Consider the following 20,305-nt stretch of genomic DNA (forward strand, 5'->3'; position numbering starts at 1 on the left):
GGAAAAGAGGTTTGATCACTTTTTACTAATTTCTGACCATATGTTTGCTCTGTTTTCAGGAGATTTGCGAAATTTGCGCTCTCATTTTGACAGCTGTATAGTTGAAAATAGCGCCACCGGAAGCGTCGAAGGAACAGACATGCGCAGTAGCTTTGTTATTGTTTTCCTCATTAAAACGGTCTATTTTACTAGCCTTTAGTTTTAAAAACAAGACATACACAGCCGGTCAAAAGTTTAAGAACATGCCCATGTTTTCCTTTATTTTTGCCATAGACCACTAAAAACCCACATGGAAACAGCTTTGGACTAAGTCTCCGTTTCAGCTGCATCTTTACTGTGTGTCTGTACCTATGAATCTTGTGTATATAGTACATACTGTATATTTTGAAATGTAATTTAGATATATATTTCAGAATTAAATGCAGTGTATTTGAGAAGTTAAAACATGCATGTTCATATATATATTTTTACATATGCAAACATTGTCAAATTTGTAAATGCAATGATTAGAGTTTAGAATAAAGCAAAAGTACAACTAATATTCAAATTGAAAAGACACAAAACTTACAAATTATATTATAATAACATCATCTATCATCTTACATTAAGTGATGCATTTGTTGGACAGGTTTGTTGTTTTGGCTGTGCTATTCTTAGAGCGTGTTTAAATCTCTGTTTATCCGACCTAAGCGCAATTATCTCAACTAACCCAACGCCAAAAGACTTAAAAGACCTAATGAGTATAAAAGCTCCCTCAATTGTTTTCCCTAAAAAATCTATGTAAACTGTTTAAAGTCAGTAACTTTCTCCATGTACTCAGGACAAAAAACAATAAACTACTATAAAACCAAATTGTGGAAATCAGCCAGATAGATTATGCCCTGTTTATAACCTGTCCAATTTGAAAGGGCTTGCGTTAAAGTTAGCTGGCGAAACGAGAATCGCTGCTTTGTGAAAAACACCCCCTTCTTTAAAAGCTGCAGAAAATCCTAAAAAAAAAAAACAATGTAAAGATGTACAGGCATTTGAATGAAAAATGGAAAGAAAGCTTTATTTTGTAACAAAAAGTCATATTAAATACAAAAAGATTTGCACCATTTGATGAATAAGATCAATAGGAATGTAATGGTGCATTAGTTACTATGCTTGTAATGGTACGATATTGTCATTGTGTAATAAATACTGTATATAAATATGTTTTTTGGTATACAGTATTGTACAGTTATGTAAGGGGTTAAGTCTTGTTGACTATGAGTGGGTTAGTCACGTTGACTGTGTCAAGGGTCTGGTCATGTTAACTGTGAGGGGTACAGTTGTGCTAACTGTGAAGGGTCTAATTGTGTTGACTATGAAGGGTCTAGTGACGTTGACTGTGAGAGGTCTATTCAATGTGCAGTCTATACTTTTTTACTTTAAGTAAAATAATAAAGCTGTTCCTTAATTTAAAATAAATAAAATGTAAAAATGTGATCTCTCTCTTTAGAAATAAATTAAATAACATTTAATGTAAGATCACCATAAAGATTCGTACCATGGTATACTGGTTATCGCTGTAACTCTACTAGCTACACTCCATACTGAAAACCCTCCTGGTGCCACTGAAGGAAACAGTTGCGTTTGGGCATCAGGCATAGCGGCACTTGGCACTTCATGCAGTAAGCGGGAGTCTTCATTGTTTTGTTGTTTAGTTTGCACAAAGCGCAGACTCTTCTCCCAGCACTGGGGTCTTCTGTGAAAAACGATGGGTAGCATTCATTCTCCACCGAACGTTGTGAAAGAGGAGCCGACCGAGTGCAGACTTTGGTCAAGTCCGTCACGAGTGCTTCTCTGAAGTGCTTGCTCGTCAATGCATCCTTACCGTTCTGCTTGGCCAACTCTTTATGCAATATGAAGCTGTTCTCCACTGCAATGTCGATAAAGTGGTAAAAGAAAGTCATGTACCACCTTTTGGTTTGGTGAAGCGCATTGTTGTACCTGAGCAAGGCATCTGAGTGAACCTCTCTGTCCATGACTGTGTTGTAATCTTTGAATGCACATGGAATAGGGACCTGCCTCTTCTGCAAGACACCCTGGTTGTCTTTGACCCTCTTGTTGATTGTGTCTTCATTGTATGCTTTGTGAAAATTGGTGCAAATGGCCACTTCTCTGGTGTCCTTCCATTTGACGAACAGGAGCTCGCCACGTCTTGTCCAGCGGATCGTTCCTCTTGCGGCATTCGCCGGAATGTCATTAAGCTTTGCCCTTGGAAAGCCCAGTCGGTTTGTAGGGATCATACCACAGGCAAGCATCTCTTTAGCATACAGATCTGACAAAAGGGCGGGGCTTGTATAAAATTGGTCCAGGTACAGTTTATAACCCGTGCCAAGCAAAGAGTTCCTGACGAGTTCTGTGACCAGATCATAGCCTAGCCCTTTGCCAGTTTTCTTGAATGACGAACCATTGTAGACAAAGAAGTTCCAGCTGTACCCAGTGGCAGAATCCACAAGAATGAAGAGCTTGTAGCCGTAGCCATGTTTTGTTGACTTGGGTCCAATGCAGGAACTGGAAGACACAATCTTTTTGACAACCCTTAGTTCACGCTTTGGTTGGAAGCATGTCTGGCATGCTAGCAGCAGACTTGTATATAAAGGCTTTATTTTGAACAGGCGGTCATATCCTGCGCCTCCTTTTCGACTCTTGTTCTCCTCAACCTTCTCTGGATCACACAGATGGAGGTTCCAGGTTATTGCCAGAAACCTCTTTTTGGAAATGACAGAACGGGGAAAGGGCAGGCTATAAATCGCTTTCTCGCTCCAGTAGTCATTAAGAGTTTTCAGCTGCATCAAACTCGCAAATATGACAATGCCTATGTAGGTGTAAAACTCTTGAACTGTGAGAGGAAACCAATCAAACTGTTTCACAGCCTGAGCTCTTTTTCTAGCGAATGCATTTGTATTTGCAACGATCGTTCCGACAACTGACTCGGACATGAAAATCTGAAATAATTCAAGGGGAGAGTACGCAGCATTTGGGGCAAGCTGAGAGCCTGGACAGCGCTTTGGATAGAACTTAGGGATATCAGGCTGTTCGTCGTCTTCCGAAATGTCATGCCAAGTTTCTCCCTTATCATCTTCAACTGAAGATGATCCAGAGGTAGGGCTGGAGCTCTCAGAGAGAAGATGAGAAGACGTTGATGCAGGTGACAGTTCTGTAATCCTACGTTTCTTCACTGGCAAAGGTGACAACCCAGGTAATGTTCCTTGTTGTTCTGGACTTGGCTTCCATTCTTCATTGGTGTCCTCAACCTTAAAATCACTGCAGCATAAAAAACAAAAACAACCAAAAATAATTAGTAAATCATCTTAAGCCAATTTTACTCAATTATGGTAGCCAAGAATCTGGACATTACCCAGAATCTGAAGTGTGACGTGCAAAACTGGCTCCCATGTTGTAAATAAATTCATTAAGATGGACACTACAGAGTAATTTTTCATTCTTGTCTTTATGAATTATCATCTGACAGAGTAAAATGCGTCTGCCGGACGTCTGAAACTTCTTGATGCCTGAATCTAAATAAACTCAGCAGAACATCACATTAAATGTTTAGTTTAAGGTAACTGTATTTATAATGTTTAGTGCACTTCTGGACACTCCCAGAAAGTTCTAGACAATTCGACACAATTAGTTTCTCAGGGGGCGTCTGTGAAAAATATTTTACACTTTTACTCGGTGATAAAACTCCTGCATCTGGACTGCAATTGAAAAAACAGGAGGAGCAGTAAGTTTTTAGACTTTCGTGGTCACATGACATTGTGGTGTTCAGTTGCTCCTCCATTTCCACTCGCTGTTGTGTTTTTAACATGGATCTCCGTGGAAACTAGCGCCCAAAGTGTAATTACGGTGCGCGGCAGTAAACAAATAGCTATTTTATTAAACGCGAGGAGACAAAACTCAGAGATGTGCGTCCGGACGGGACTAAAATTACCAGAGAAAAACAGTAGATAATTCAGTCTGTAATTTTCACGTACATGATCGTCCTGTACAGGAATAAAATCACAGAGGATAAAAATTACCCCAGAAACCCCTAAAGTCTCCACTACAACAGTAGAAATCTTTGTGGTGTTGCATATAAACCAAAAGATGAGCATTTAAAAAGTTCTTTGAATTATTACGGTTCTATATAACGTTAACCTAGAACCAACGCCATTTGATAAAGAACCCTTAAATGGTTCTACTGTACCCAGAAATTAGCAGAACACTGGAGCTGGACTCAGTCAGACTCACCGGTCCAGAACAGGGTCTATACCCTCTATCAGCGCATCCTCATCTATAGAGTCATAAGAACTGTCCGAATCTTCACTCTCCGGTTCACTCTCTGGTTCACTCTCCGGTTCACTCTGCTCACTCTCTGACTCACCCCCCGCAACGGCTCCCCCCGCCCCGCATCCCGGCCTGCCCCGCACCTCCATTCCCGAAACCCCGTCAAGTCGGGACCTGGAGTCGGAATCGACTCTCCGATTCCAAGCACTCGCGACTCGAGAATCGATTCCGCAGCTCAGTTAATCTAACCGCTGTTAAGGAATCGAATCAGAATTCAGGATTCAGAGTCGACTCAGTAGGCTTGTTCGACTTAACCCGGCGCTGCGCAGTCCGATCGCCGCCTGGCTCGGTATGGTGCATGCTGGTTAGTTTTTTTGTCCGACTTGCGTCTGCGCCTTCATCACGTGACGATGACTTCCGGCGTTATAGTCCCGCGAGTGAAATCTGCCTGCAGCCGTCTGACCCAGGCGCTGCAGTTGCTTCCCACCAACTGCGGGAGCCTAGAGCCGCCCTGATGACGACAGAGCTTAATCCCCATTGGTTAGAAGATCCACCGACACCTATCACGTGTGAATCTTTTTATTTTAAAATATATATCTCCTCTAAAACCCCTTAAAAAACACAGTATTTACACTGTCATATCTAGTAGCAAGACAGTTCATTTTCATGCAGTATTCAAAAATATTTATTTGTTCATAATCTGCATTTTATATCATAATAAAGCTCAACTGCTATCATTTTTACTGTTTTATAAAGCGCCCTGAACTGCTCTTATTAATTATCTTTAAACCTACATAACTATTATACTGAGATCTACTTTTCTTTTCTTCTATTGTTTTTGTGTTGTGAAATGCGCTAAACAATTAAAGCTGTGTAAATGAGCATGATGTATTTATTTCCAAGAACAAAGGACAGAAAAGCTGGTCTGCAAATAAAAAATTAATCCCATTATTAATTTAGTGCTACACAATACATCTGTAACATACAGCGCATTCATCGCGAGATCCTGTGTTGTTCACGTGGGCTGCAGGTGGAGACTGTCCGACCTGACTTCTCCGCTCCTCCACCCCGCCCACCTGCACGCGGCTGCTCTCGCTGACCAGCAAGGCGAGGCGCAGCCGCATCTCGAACAAGCCTAGTAACTCCTGTTCAGCTTCGAACGGGGCTGTCGTCATCAACGATACATTTTTACAAAATAAAAGTCCTGTGCTGAGTTTAGATAAATCTGTACATTTACACAAATATTATTATTTATATTATTAAAAATGTCCATATATATATATATATATATATATATATATATATATATATATATATATATATATATATATATATATATATATATATATATTTTACCTTATATTATTGACAGAGATCTACTGAATTGAACCCCTCTATAACTCCTACCACCTAATTGTAATGTGTTCTATTTTGTTTTAGTAAAACTAAAAATATATAAAATATATAAAGTAAAAATAACTTACAAACATGTATATTTTTAGTTTTGGTTATTTAGTTAATTTATTTTTTATATACATATATTTTTATTAACTTGGGTAGTAACGAAATTAATAAAAAAAACATTTAATTTAACAATTATTCATGATGATGGTCATCTATGTATTGTCATTTATTGTATTTTTCATTATTTTTATTTATTATATTGTTTTTATAGAAGGAATATAATAGTGAGTGGGTAGATCTAAATAACACATTATATGTAAATTATTTGCTTTATAAAATATGCAATGTATTTGCAATGTAAATCCATTTCCAAACCTAGTTGCTACTTAACAGCTGTAAGCTATTAACCAATTAACTGTTTGTTAAAAATGTCCCTTCTTTTTAAAATAATACACTGTTTTTTTTTCAATATAATTTTTAACACTATACTTTCAGCTCATTTGTTTTACTTAAGGGCCATAGCAGTGGATTTTGCACCAAAAAGGCAAAAAATGGGGTGTTATAAACTTTTTTGTTATTTTGTCTATAACTAACTTCAGATATTTTCTCTTTTGATATAAATTAATATAAATCCCATTAGATTTTCACAGATAATATATCTAGGCTTTTGTAAAAGCTAAAAAAAAATCTAAAACTTAAATAAACTGAATATTACTTTATTTTTTAAGTATAAAAGGGGTTTAATAGGTTATTATTTATAAAACCTGAATTAATAATGAAGCTGTGTTCATAACCTTCACTGTGTTCCGGAAACACTCTGCCCTTTACACACACGTGTGTGCGCGCGCGGCTGTTGTAACTACAGGAAACTACAGGAAATGGTCACACTCCGGCTCCCACCGCTGATTGGCCAGTCTCGGAGCGCGTCACGACGCTCCACGCTGTGATTGGTCCACAGCTGGCCGCACGGCCCACTTTGCCCTATGACGCAACGCGCCCTGGAAGCGCGTGCGGCGGCTTCCAGTAGCTTCATTGGAGTAAAGATGGCGAGTTTGTGCGCGAGCGCGCTGAGGCAGGGCTGCTTCAGACTGCTGTCACCTTCAGCTGTACGGTGCGTTCACACTTCTAATTCGGATTATATTATAATACCGCTTTTGTACTCAGTACAGGTGTGTTTAATGTAGATAAATGAGGGCTCGTGCGGTGGACTCATGGCTGTTTGCAGGGTCATGTGGTGTTCACAGTCTACTGCTTACCTAATGTACATAATTAACTGTTTTAATTGTGTTTTATGAACGAGTCTAAGATTTAATCCGGTTTATATTTTAATACATCTTTAATTCTCAGTACATGCGTGTTTATGCTGTTAAATAAAGGCTCGTGCCGTGGAGCCAGTGCTGTTTTCAGGGTCATGTGGTGATCCCAGCCTTCTGCTTGTTGTCTAACTGTTTTTAATTGTGTTTTATAAATTGAACCGGTTTAAATGTGATTAGATTAAACAGGACTGATTGCTGGACCGTGTAGTGTCTGATTTAAATCGGCTGCTTATAAAGTTATACGTTTTAGTGAAGTTTAACTGGATTTAGTTCTGTGTTTTAAATTAGTCGGAAATTGAATCCGGTTTTAATGTGTTCAGATTGGTTAGGACTGTTTGTAGGGTCGTTTGGTGTTCCCAGTCTAATCGCAGTCACGTGCTTATCTAACTTGGTGTTGTAGCAACCATCAGAGCAACCACTTGGGATACTTCATCAACCCACTTATTACGCTAAGTAACCATAGCAACAGCATAGAAATGGAATCCTCTTTAGCCGAGCAACCATTCCACCTTTACTTTAGAAAATACACATTACTTGTTAACTACTACTTAAAATTAGATGATTAGAATATGTTTGAAGAGGATGTGGGCGGAGTCTGTAGTATTCAAACCCATTAAACATATTTCAATGTTTACTATATTACAATATTATATTATTATTATTATTATTATTATTATTCAAATTATTATTATTATCATTATTATTATTATATTGAACATAATACGTTTGGATTGACCTTGATTGTTGACAGATCCATCATTTACACTTGGAAAACATTTAAAACTACTGACCAACATGGTCTGATGCTTATCTAACTTGTTGTAGTGGAATGGAACTGGTTTTAATTGTGTTTTATAAACAAGTTTGAAATTTAATCCAGTTTAAATGTGTTCAGATTGATCAGGGTTTTTTGTGTGGTCATGTGGTGGTCCCAGTCTGCTGCTTATCTGACTCCTTATTGCAGTGGATTCTAACTTGTTTTAACTGTGGTTTTTGAACGAGTATGACTTTTAATCCGGTTTAATTGTGTTCAGATTGTGATCAGTTCTGTGGGATAGTAAGTGCACTGTGCAGCTCAGTGTGGCTGCTCTGCTGTGAGTGTCCTCTAGTTAGCTAAGTCAGTTATCTACTGAGCCGTGATTACAGCTTACAGTCATTACAGGACTTTTAGGAGCTTTCCTACATGTTCCTGCATAATTAGATTTTTATGTGAACAATACTGAGAGATGGTCATATTCAAAACATACATATACTAATAATATACACTTAAAATGTTATCAATAAAAAATATATAATTTCTCACCACATTTTTTCCTATTCATAGTGTTTCAAGTTAGAGGAAGATGAGTAAAACAGACGATTTTGGAGGACATATCTTATTTGAACCTCAATGCCTAAGCCAATACAATATCAACTGCATGAAATACTAATGCAATCACTAAAGCAAAAAAAAAAGTGTTAAACAAACCGGAAATGGTTTCTATTTTACATTCTTCAAAGTAGCTCCTCTTGTTTAGATGATCAGTTTTGAACATCTCTGCTTGATTTTCTCAGTCAATTTTATGAAGAAGAGTCTCCTGGAATTCAGGCTTTCAGTTAACAGCTGTGCTGAACTCATCAAGAGTTAATTACTTGAATTTCTTGTCTCTTAATAAAGTGTTTGAGAGCATCAGTTAAAGTAAAGTAGTGAAGAGGTAGAGTTACAGGTATACAGTGAATAGTGAATATTTGAGTAATGTTCTAATCCAGATTATGAGAAGAAACAACTACTCAATGTGAGAATATGGTAACAACCTTTTGGCAACATCATAGCAAACACCTTTCAACACTACAGCAAACACTTACAAACTAATTGGGATCATGATTGCACTGAAAAGTGGTTTCTGTGGTGTTGTCAACTAGTTCAAATTATATTACCAAGTGGCTGGTTTGTAATATATCTGAATTGCTTACTATCAAGGATTCAAGAAGACTGAATTGTCACCTCATTAAAACTACAACGATTAGTTGATATAATCGACCTCTATAATTTTTAGAGAACATGGCAGAAATAACCGTTGACTAATCGACTAAAAAATAATCATCAGATTATTCAACTACCAAAATTATTAGTTGCAGCACTACACCTCATGTGATGCAAATAAAAATAAAGTCTAGTTGAATCTTTGTTAACTATTTGGCAACACCATAGTAACCACTTTTCAGTGCTGCACCAAGCAATCAGTTTGGCAAATCCATAGCAAACATCTGGCAATCACTTGGTACATTTACAGCATTTATCTAATGCTTTTATCTAAGATTATTTTTTTTATCCTGTTACAGAAGTGGGCCAATGTAGTGATGGGGGTCTAGCCCAAGGACTCTTATTGGTGTAGTGCAGCATTCTGTAGTCACCCAGACCGGTCATTAAACCCCAGTCTCCCACATGATGTGGTAGCACACTAGCAGGTAGTGGTGTTATCCACTGCACAACACCAACCACAGTTTGGTAAAGCTATTGCATTGTTCTGGGATACGACAAACACACACAGCATCTAGTATCAGTGTGATCAGTGTAGGGTTGTCACGATACCAAAATTTTGACTTCGATACCGATACCAACTGTAGTATCACGATTCTCGATACCAAAACGATACTTGGAAGAAAAAAAAAAAACAATAAAAATATCTGAACATAAAATGTTTATTTTTGACTGAACTGGATTGAACACTGAACAATAGGTGCAAACGTTTTTATTCTAAAATGAAACATTTGAACAAAAAACAAGTTTCGTTATTATAACCTTAACTATAACATAATTATCTAAACACTTCCTAAAAACTAAAACTAAAACCAGAGGTAATGGTAGCCTGACTATGTGAACCTGACGGGCGGGCAGAAATTAAGTTCTGAATAAGGAAAATAAAGAGACAGAAGAACATTACAATGTTATGTTCATTTTAACACTCACTGCTCCGTTTTATTAATCAACCGTTTACCGTTTTTAATAAGCAGTCGCTAGTAAATCTTAGTAAAGCTACAGACAGAGTGTATCTTGACTAACTCCGCTAACCTGTCGACTTCTCAGCTCTTTGTAGAGATCAGGGTGCTTGTCTGCTAAATGAATGAGCGAAATATGATCAGAATTATGTTAAATAACACTGTAACATAGAAGCATAGAACTATTATTTAATTAAAATGATTTTTAAGAACAGCTAAACACAGTGCTGCAGGTCAAACGCGGAGGCGTTCACGTGCGAGAGAGAGAGACAGAGAGAGACACAGAGAAAGAGACACAGCGAGAGTGAGAGAGAGAGAGATTTGCGTGTTCTGATGTGAGCTACTCACAGGTAAAGGTTCTCTTTTATCTCCTCGTGCTCATATTCTAGTCCCACACATAAGTCTGCAGCTCCCTCAGTGTTTTCTGTCGTATTTTGCGGCTAGCGCGAGCGCTTACAACTAACACCGCGGACCGCGAGGTGCCGCCGCGCTTGTGCCGAATCCGCTACTGAATCCGACTCCCGCTTCGCGGACAGAATCGGCACAACACCCCCCGCTGTACAACTGCGGGAGTGAAAACAGCGCTTATAAATAAAGTAGTTTAGTTTCACTTTCAGTTTTCGTTATTTTCGTTATTTTATTTAAAAATAAAAATATAAATAAAAAACAGATGCCTTCATCTCAGACTATTTTCCCACACTTCACTCCTCGCGCCCGTTTTGTCCACAAGTCGCGGACGAGAGACATCTGTTATTTTAGCCGTCGCCATTCTACACTCGCTGCTGCTCTGCTGGCTTGTGCGTGAATCGATTCATTTGTTCAGAACACTAAGTTTATCTGAATCCTGCCACACCGACTGCTGCGGTGTGAATCAGTTTTCTTATGAACTGAATCAAATCGCGCCTACTAATTTGACTCATTTGAAGCTAGTGACTGGGCTATATACAGTATCGAAAGCATCGAACGCTAAAGAACCGAATCGTTTGTGATGACGTAGTATCGAAAAAGAATCGAACCTTCGGTACACCGTGCAACTCTAGATCAGTGTGTAGTATGCTATTGGGTCTGACGTCTCTCTCTCTTGCCAATTCTATAATGATAAATCTTTGTATGTAAACTCTGCTGATTTCCTCTCATCCTGTATCTTCTGTTTCAGAGCGACGCCCCGGCTCCTCTGCACGGCGGCCCAGCAGAAGAGTAATGGAGCGGGATCAGAGGAGGAGAATGGAGCACAGAAACCAGAACCGTCTCCTGCAGAGAAAGCCTTAACCGAGGAGAAGATCCAGCTGGAGGAACAGGTCAAAGATCTGACGGTGAGAGAACACCACACCACCACTGTGTTCAGGAAAAGTGGTAAAAACCACAACCCATAGAGTTTTACTGGTCGACACCCTCACTGACCACATATGTATTTATTAATGTTATATAGAGTTAATTACAGGTAGACACTCGTACTGACCACAGACACTGACTGTTTCTATCAGAGTCCAGGATTTTAATGAAGCGGTTCTGCTGTACTGGCATTCTGACAGCTGCTGTAATGCTGGATTAACCTGCGTTTGTTTGGTTGCAGGATAAATACAAGCGGGCGCTGGCCGACACCGAGAACATCCGGCAGAGGAGTCAGAAGATGATAGACGAGGCTAAGCTGTACGGTACGTTCATTTCAGACATTTTGATGGAAACTGGGAGGGAAGTGTAGGAAAACCATGCAACTCGTCTCCACCAAGACAAAATCAGGACTGAACACCATTACAGTCTTTGGCGACATTGTTGTTTCGTTAAGAGCAATCATCATAATGTTGTGGTGCATGTAGTCCTGCGTCATGTAGCAGTCTGCCAACAGTGCTGGCACTAACAGGAAGACTCGTGGAGAGTGTCACTGCTTGCTGAATATCTTGACAATATGAAAAAGACAACAGATAATATGAACATGATCAGAGTGTGATTATCGAGAGAGATACAGAGAGTGAGAGAGAGCTCAGTCAGAAACTTCACCCCTTCGTTTCTTTGGTTTTACTATGGGTGAATTAACTACTGAGCTCTGAGTTTCCTCTTCTGAAGTAAAACTAAGCCGGATCCTGTTTTAGAGGCTGTATGCGTGACGTAAGTACGTAAAGATGCGTGACATGGCCAGAAGAAGAAATCCCACCAAAAAAGACCCGACATCCTAGTTTTTAGAATGAATATATTATTAGGCTTAGCAAGGATGGTGGTTTCAGCACACTGATACCATTAAACACAATATTTTATCCATATTTTTCTCCACTCAGAAATGCTTCTGCTTTTAGTTTAGAAAGAAAAATAATGCGGACTGCCACTTTAAGTATAATTTTTGCAGAAAGAGTCGTTAACTAATTAACTAATTGAACCAAAATAATTTCTCATTAGTCAAATCTCTAAATATATCATGTGCTAAATGTGGTTCTCTGCTGTTGTAGGAATCCAGGGCTTCTGTAAAGACCTCCTGGAGGTGGCGGATATTCTGGAAAAGGCCACGGAGAGCGTTCCCAAAGAGGAAGTGACCTCAGCAAACCCTCACCTGAAGAACCTGTACGACGGGCTGGTGATGACGGAGGTGCAGATCCAGAAGGTGTTCAGTAAGCACGGTCTGGTGAAGCTGGACCCGGTGGGGCAGAAGTTCGACCCGTATGAGCATGAGGCTCTGTTCCACGCCCCCGTCGAGGGCAAGGAGCCCGGCACCGTCGCTCTGGTCACTAAAGTAGGCTACAAGATCCACGGCCGCACCCTCCGGCCGGCCCTGGTGGGCGTGGTCAAGGCTCCCTAGGTGGAGTCCTCCTGACTGGTCTGTTCATGAGCTGCCCACTGATTGGTTCGGTTGTTTCAGAAGAACTGCTGTTGTGAGATTGGACAAGATTTACATAATCCTAAACTGTAGCTCCTTAGTGTATAACATCACAATACTTACATTTAGAGTTGTAATAATTTATATTATTCACCCCAATGAGAGACTGTAGCTCCGCCTCCTTCTCAGTGTATATAACAATACCTACATTTAGAGTGTTATTAATATATATTCACTCTAATAATAAATCTATCTACATGTAAAATGAGAGAAATTATTTAACATTAGGTTTATAGTGAGGTATATACTATATATTGTGGTATATACTGAGGTGGGCAGAGCTACCTACCATCTCTCATTAGGGTGATTTATATATACATATATATCTGGAAAAAAATAGAGCATTTATTTACAGAAAATGAGAAATGACTGAAATAACAAAAAAAGATGCAGAGCTTTCAGACCTCAAATAATGCAAATAAAACAAGTTCATATTCATAAAGTTTTAAGAGTTCAGAAATAATCAATATTTGGTGGAATAACCCTGATTTGGCATCATGTTCTCCTCCACCAGTCTTACACACTGCTTTTGGATAACTTTATGCTGCTTTACTCCTGGTGTAAAAATTCAAGCAGTTCAGTTTGGTGGTTTGATGGTTTGTGATCATCCATCTTCCTCTTGATTATATTCCAGAGGTTTAAAATTTGCATTTTTATATGCTCCCTTTTTTTTTTTTTACAGAGATGTATATTAATAACACACTAAATGTAGGAGGCGGGGCTACAGTTTTGGATTTTGTAAAGCTTGTCCAATCCCACAGCTGCAGTTATGATCATACACATTAGTGGGTGGAGCTTGGAGAGGTCAGCTGGGTCGGTTCTGAAGCCGTGATTGGCTGGAGGTGCGTCCAGTCCTGGTGTTCCATGAAGAGGCTGGGCTCTTGACTACACACTGACGACCAACAGTATGGATGATAACGGACTTGTATAACTTTGGAGTTCTCTCTGAGTAGTGAAGAACATCATCAGCTGGTTAACAATACGTGGATTTCTACTATTGTTTAGCGTTCTGTTCTTTAGTCTTTGAGTTGTATGTATATGAATATTGTATTGTTTCCATATGTATGTCTTTACACAGAGGCCTTTAGGAGAAGAAGGTAATGTTACATGTCCAAAAGTATTTGGACACCTGTTCTTGTTCTGTTCTAAAAAAGAAGAATATCAATTACTGCAGTAACAGCCAATGCACTTCTTTTAAGGCTTTGCATTAGATGCTGGAACATTGCTGTGAGGAGGATTTGATTGCATTCAGCCCTGGAAAAAAAGCTTATGATTTAAAATCTGCTCCAGAGCATCCTATTCTATTGATCATATTACATATATATGTTCAAAAATATTTGGACACCCTTTCAAATTTCAAAATTGCATGCTATATACTGCTAAGTTCAACCCATTGCTGACACAGATGTGTAAGTGCACACACACAGCTTGTCTAGTCCCTTCTAATAATTCCTATTAGAGATTTTGCCAATAGATTAGGACTCTCTGTAGCAGATAAACATATTAATAAATCTGTTAGCACCATGGCTAATTTCAGGTGTGGGCTAAAAAGGTGTAAACCCCCAGTATTGAGCTGTGAAGAAGTGAATGCAATCAAATTCTCACAGTAATGTTCCAATGTTCCAGTAGAAAGCCTTCTTTCCAGACCAGTAGAGACAGTTACTCCAACAAAAACAGGAACTCACTCATTAGAAGTGTCTGGATACTTTTGGACATTTAAAGTATTTTTAAATTGTAGACACGTCTTAATTAAAATACCCCAAATATGTGCATACATGAAGTAAAAGGACCTCTAATGTTTATTTGACTTTGTGCTGCTTTATTCTTCCCATAATGTTTGATTCAACATCGCCACCTGCTGGACAAACACCTCATAATGTATGTTCAAATCCAGTTGGAGCAGTTTCTCATAAACTGATTAAGCCCAGAGACAGACTACAGGTGCATCTTAAAAAAATAGATCATCATTAAAAAGTAACTTTGTTTTAGTAACTCAGTTAAAAATGTGAAGTTCGTATATTATATAGATGTATTAAACACAGAGCGATCTATTTTAAAGAGTATATTTCTTTTATTGTTGATGTTTATGGCTTACAGCCAATAAAAAATTAAATTAAATTAAATAAGACCAATTGGTACTTTTGGCAGTGTGGGCAGTGTGCCAAGTCCTGCTGGAAAATGAAATCTGCATCTCTGTTGCAATCAAAAGTTTGAACACACCTTAAATTCATTTCATTCATTCATTTTTTCATTGTATTAAAATGTTTTCCATCCAAACAATGAAGAAACAGAAATATAACTATTTAAAAAAACAAAAGTTTTAAACCAGAATGTTTTATATTTTAGATTATTCACAGTATCTCCTCTTGTTTAGATGATCAGTTTTACACAGTTTACCCAGTGAATAGTGAATATTTGAGTAATGTACTAATCCAGATTATGAGAAACAAAAACTACTCAAATAAATAAATAAATAATACTTTATTTATTTAAATAAATGAAGGTCAATCAATAAAAAAAATACTTTTTTTCAAAAACATAATAATGATGAAAACGGCACTCATCAGGAGTTACCAGCCTCAGAAACCACAAGTTAACAAACAGCTCCTCAGATAAGAGTATCTAAATACTTCTTCACAGAGTATTTAGGTTTGTTTAACACTGTTTTTAAGTTACTACATGATTCCTTATGTGTTCCTTCATAATCTGATAGATCACTTCACTATTCATTTAAAGTGTAGAAAAACAATAAAAGCATTAAATGAGAAGGTGTGTCCAAACTTTTGAATGGTACTGTCTGTGTGTGATGTATAGGGTCAGGCTTATTCTCTGTCTAAGAAAATGCCATACAGTGTACTAACCTGCAAAACCTGCACTGTTAATTAATTATTAATTAATACAATATATAATCTATACTTTTACCAGTATAAGTATTACACAAATGGGACACAGACAATTACTCTCTTTAAATACAGCTGGTGTTTTTCATTCAAATATTCTTATTAAACATCTCAGCATTTTCACCCCAAAACTTAATATAAACAACTTTAAGCACATTTAAGTTGAAATACTGTTTTTGTACAGGACAGAATAAAATAAATAAGGAAGGACAAACACTGTAGCTGGTTTTGTATGAACACTTTAATACAAAATAGGAGATGTGTGTGGTATTATGTGCAGTGAAACCAGAAGGCCTGAAAATATAACTTTCCACTCAGCTCCAGCGTACTGAACACCTTTACAAACGATGAACGCCTGAAAAACACTGCTTAGAAAATGAAGAACAGCATGCTGCCGCCGCCCGACCGAGAGTAAACCGTGCTAAGCTCCTCCCACCAGTGTTTCTCTTTTTCTCTTTTTATTACAAAACTTATAAAAATGCTTTCAAATAAAATACTTTACATTTCACAGATCAGTTTCTCTGGTTCAGCACCGCCCCGCCCCTGCGCATATTAAATTATCTTACAAAAACACAAGTATTTACAGCTCCTAAAACAGCGGGGTCAGTCCTGTCACATTAACACACACTGAAGCCTCTTTAGGACGTTCTGTATAAAGCAGGTAACACACGGCACCCTTCTGTGAAATACAATAAAATAAAATGAATAAAACTGAAAATGAATCAGATGTAAATGAACCTGATGGTTGTAAAGCATGTCGTAAAGAGAGGGGTGGAGGATTTGGCATTTATTGGGTGAAAAACAACAAAAAAAAAAACTATAATAATAATAATTTTACAGTGAAGCGTACACAGTGTGATTAATCCGAACCCAACAGCACCATCTGCTGATATTCCTCCAATAGTACACCTGTATTAATGACTCAAAGACTCAAAAAGTTTTGTAATGTCACAAACAGCACCTTTAATTCACAAATGCACCTCTATTCCTTATATTTCTACTGGTTTCCCTGTCCTGATGCACCTCCCTATGAGTTAAAGGAAAACTTCACTGTAAAAATGGACTTGTGTTGTAGTGAAACATGATAATGATTAAAAACGTTTGTTACATAGCCCATTGCTTTTAGCCGATGCTCCCAACAGGCCATAATGCTAAAGATAGGGGCATAAAGTTGCTAGGGCTGCAACTACTGATTATTTTTTCTATTACTCGATTATTTAACGATTATTTCTGCCATGTCTTCCATCTCTAAAAATGATAAAAAACAGTTGAACATTAGATTTCAAAGCCATTTAAATGTCTGAATGTTGTTTAAATGTCTGGAAAGTTTTAATATTTAGCGGTTAAATATGTAATCTGTTGTGTTTGGGCACTTTTGGAGACTTCTCTGTCTCCAGCACTTTGTGTAATGCAGTACTAATACAAATTAACGATTAGTCGACAATACAATTTGTAATCGACAAATTTAAATAAATTACATAAATGACAACAGATTTCAAAGCTAATTTAGTGAAAATGCATTTCCCTGGATTTACCTGAATTTTCAGGGCCTCAGAATCCTACCAATGAAGTGTGGAGCTACGTTGAGCTTGTTGGTTAATGTTGTAAAATTGCATAGGTAACTCTTAGAGCTGAAACGATTAGTCGATATAATTGAAAATGTCACAATTCTGAGACCCTGAAAATTCTGTTAATTCCAGGGAAATGCATTTACATTGAATTAACTTTGAAATCTGTTTTACAAGCTATTCCACCTATTCATTCGTGCTGATTAGCTGACTTATCATTACTTAATTGGTAGATGGTGACACCCAGAGAACTAGCTGAAGGTACTGTGGGTATAAACTGTGTTTTTAATAAAATATCAGTGCTTCGTTTTATATGTCAGAGTCCTCCGAATCCTATTAAAAAAGTGCAGAGCTATTTTTAGGTTGTTAATGGTGTAAAAATAGTGATCTCTTTGCATGGGTAACTTTATGCCCCCATCACTAGCATTGTGGCCTGTTGGGAACATTGAATAAAAGTGCTGTATTTGGGAATTCTGGGGGAAAATAGAGGTGAAGGCTATTTAACAAATGTTTGTACTTATTCTTATATTTCAAAACAACCCAAGTCCATTTCACACTGGAGTTCCCCTTTAATGCGGCTTTAAAGAGCCCATATAGGGATAAATGAAAGTAAAAGTAAAATTTACTGTGATGCATTTAATTTTTATATGTTGATTTGAAGATGGTTTGAAGGGCAAATGTAAATTTTAAGATGTCACAAAGAGCAAATAATTTACTGAAATATATCCACATAATCGGGCTAACAAAGTTTAGCCCCACCCACTAATACTTCTAACTTTGGTTATACCCAGTAGGCAGGGATACACTGTGGTGGATAGTTGGGGATATGTAAATTAGTTGCCCTCTGCAACATCAAAAAAAAAAAAAAAGAGTATTTAATCATAAGCTCTGTTCTCATTGGTTGTGTCTAACATTCAGTCAAGCTTATAACCCAATTTATAAGTGGAGGGAGCTAAACTGTGGTAGTCTGAAAGGGGCGGAGACATGCAAATAAGACAATAATTGGGAGCTGAAATATTACCACAACCTATACAAATAAAAATGACACAAATTTAGCATAGCTAAACAGTGTTAGCATGAGTATAGGTGGGAATATGCAAATTAGCTCTCTTCTGATTGCTGATTGGCTGTCACGTTTAAAAAGTACTCTGCGCTAAAAACACTCCTTTAACTTTTTTTTTTTAGGTATTAAACCCTCTGCATTCTGCATTCAGGCACTGATTTTATGAAGTTATAAAGTTATGAGGAGTGGATCAGCTTTGAATTATATTTTTTAAAGCACTACAGCCAATCAGAACAGAGCTCATTTACATACAGTAATTTTTTTTGTCTTCAAAAATGCATGAAAATGCATGTTAATCTTTTGGATCAGACTTTGGATTTGGGTTAGCTGACCAATTGAGACAAAATGATAAGCTTTTCTTGTTCGTGTAGAGGATATTAGAGTATTGCCAAAAGAATAGGACCATCTAGAGGAGATAAATGAACATGACTCTATGGGAAGCAGTGGATCTGTGTTCTCTGAAATGATGGAGCTCCATAGTATACAATACTTTCGGGATCGTACAAAAGTACAAATCTAGCCTTCTTCTTCTTCCCTGGACCGGAGAAACAGTTACTCCAACAAAAGCAGGATAAACTCTATAAAACTGTTTTTGCACCAAACAGGCGTCCCAACACTTTTGTCCGCACAGCGTAACAGAGGCTTTGTGATGGTTCAGGATTATTAACATGGTTGTGAAAGCTGCTGAAAGGAAGCCGTGAGCTGGAGGCTGGGGTTATGACAGCAGGGCAGCGAGGGGGAGAAGAGAGGATGAGCGGATGAGCGGTGAGGGACACTCGTTTACTTCTCTCCCTCTCTTCTCCTCCCTCGTTCGTATTCAGGCGTGCAGCCCCTGCAGACAGCATCATTTACATTTAAATAGGACAGAGAGAGAGAGAGAGAGAGCAGGCCAGCGGACAAAAGCTCTGCACTGGGGAAAAATAAAAAAATTAAAAAGTGACAGAAAAACACCAGGACTGATCCTTCTCTCCATCCTTCACTCGTCTTACGAAAGAGGAAGAGAGAGAGAGAGAGAGAGAGAGAGAGAGAGAGAGAGAGAGAGAGAGATATGTCAGCCTATTATCTCAAAACGCTTCCAGCCCCGGACAAGATCACAGTGCTCCTCTTTAATCTGCATAGATACAGCGGGTTAGAGATGAAGTACGTCAGAAAAAAGAAAGTCTGAAGGGAGGATTTTCACTTTTTCTTAAGCGTTCATGTTCACACTGCAGGTTAAAGAGACTGTGAACTAGGGCTGCACGATATTGCGGAAAAAATATATACATTTTTTATATAATAAATGAATACTGAAGTGATCTATCAGATTATGAAGGAACACATAATAATAAGGAATCATGTAGTAACTTAAAAACAGTGTTAAACAAACCAAAATACACAGTTTCTAAAGCTGGTAACTCTGGCGGTCCTGATTAGAGCCAGTTTCATCATCATAATGTTTTTTTGTCTTTACTTAGTTGAGTAGTTGTTGCTTCTCATAATCTGGATTCGAACATTACTCAAATATTCACTATTCACTGTATACCTGTAACTCTACCTCTTCACTACTTTACTTTAACTGATGCTCTCAAACTTTACATTAAGAGACAAGAAATTTAACAAGTAATTAACTCTTGATGAGTTCAGCACAGCTGTTAACTGAAAGCCTGAATTCCAGGTGACTCTACCTCATAAAACTGAGAAAATCCAGCAGAGATGTTCAAAACTGATCATCTAAACAAGAGGAGATACTTTGAAGAATCTAAAATATAGAGGATATTCTGGTTTGTCCAACACTTTTTTTGTTTACTAAATAATTCTGCATGTTTTTCTTTATAGTTTTGATGTTTTGAGTTTAGTATTAATCTAAAATACAGAACATTTTAAAATAATGAAAAAAAAAGTGACTGATATTCTATGCTATGATGTTTGAT

The 20,305-nt window shown here is 37.9% G+C and overlaps 2 protein-coding genes across 2 annotated transcripts; one reads left to right on the forward strand and one right to left on the reverse strand.

Annotated features, from left to right (window-relative positions):
* Window positions 1-559: 559 nt before the first annotated feature.
* LOC103025354 (piggyBac transposable element-derived protein 4) lies at window positions 560-4,448 on the reverse strand. The gene is made up of 2 exons (XM_007239668.4): window positions 4,264-4,448; window positions 560-3,294 (listed from the first exon to the last, which is right to left on the reverse strand). The coding sequence occupies exons 1-2, from the start codon at window positions 4,446-4,448 to the stop codon at window positions 1,566-1,568; spliced, it is 1,914 nt and encodes a 637-aa protein (XP_007239730.3). The 3' UTR covers window positions 560-1,565.
* Window positions 4,449-6,702: 2,254 nt separating this feature from the next.
* grpel1 (GrpE-like 1, mitochondrial) lies at window positions 6,703-14,664 on the forward strand. Its single transcript, XM_007239667.4, has 4 exons — window positions 6,703-6,814; window positions 11,155-11,311; window positions 11,572-11,653; window positions 12,440-14,664. Exons 1-4 carry the CDS (start codon window positions 6,747-6,749, stop codon window positions 12,784-12,786), a joined length of 654 nt encoding a protein of 217 aa, XP_007239729.3. The 5' UTR covers window positions 6,703-6,746; the 3' UTR covers window positions 12,787-14,664.
* Window positions 14,665-20,305: the final 5,641 nt, after the last annotated feature.

This window comes from Astyanax mexicanus, chromosome 8, assembly GCF_023375975.1.
Source record: "Astyanax mexicanus isolate ESR-SI-001 chromosome 8, AstMex3_surface, whole genome shotgun sequence".
Taxonomy (NCBI): domain Eukaryota; kingdom Metazoa; phylum Chordata; class Actinopteri; order Characiformes; family Acestrorhamphidae; genus Astyanax; species Astyanax mexicanus.

Coding starts and splice junctions, on each gene's coding strand:
- LOC103025354 (XM_007239668.4), bottom strand. CDS start 4,448: ATGGAGGTGCGGGGCAGGCCGGGATGCGGGGCGGGGGGAGCCGTTGCG. Junction 3,295..4,263: donor ATAGACCCTGTTCTGGACCG/GTGAGTCTGACT, acceptor TTTATGCTGCAG/TGATTTTAAGGTTGAGGACA.
- grpel1 (XM_007239667.4), top strand. CDS start 6,747: ATGGCGAGTTTGTGCGCGAGCGCGCTGAGGCAGGGCTGCTTCAGACTG. Junction 6,815..11,154: donor CTGTCACCTTCAGCTGTACG/GTGCGTTCACAC, acceptor CTTCTGTTTCAG/AGCGACGCCCCGGCTCCTCT. Junction 11,312..11,571: donor AACAGGTCAAAGATCTGACG/GTGAGAGAACAC, acceptor GTTTGGTTGCAG/GATAAATACAAGCGGGCGCT.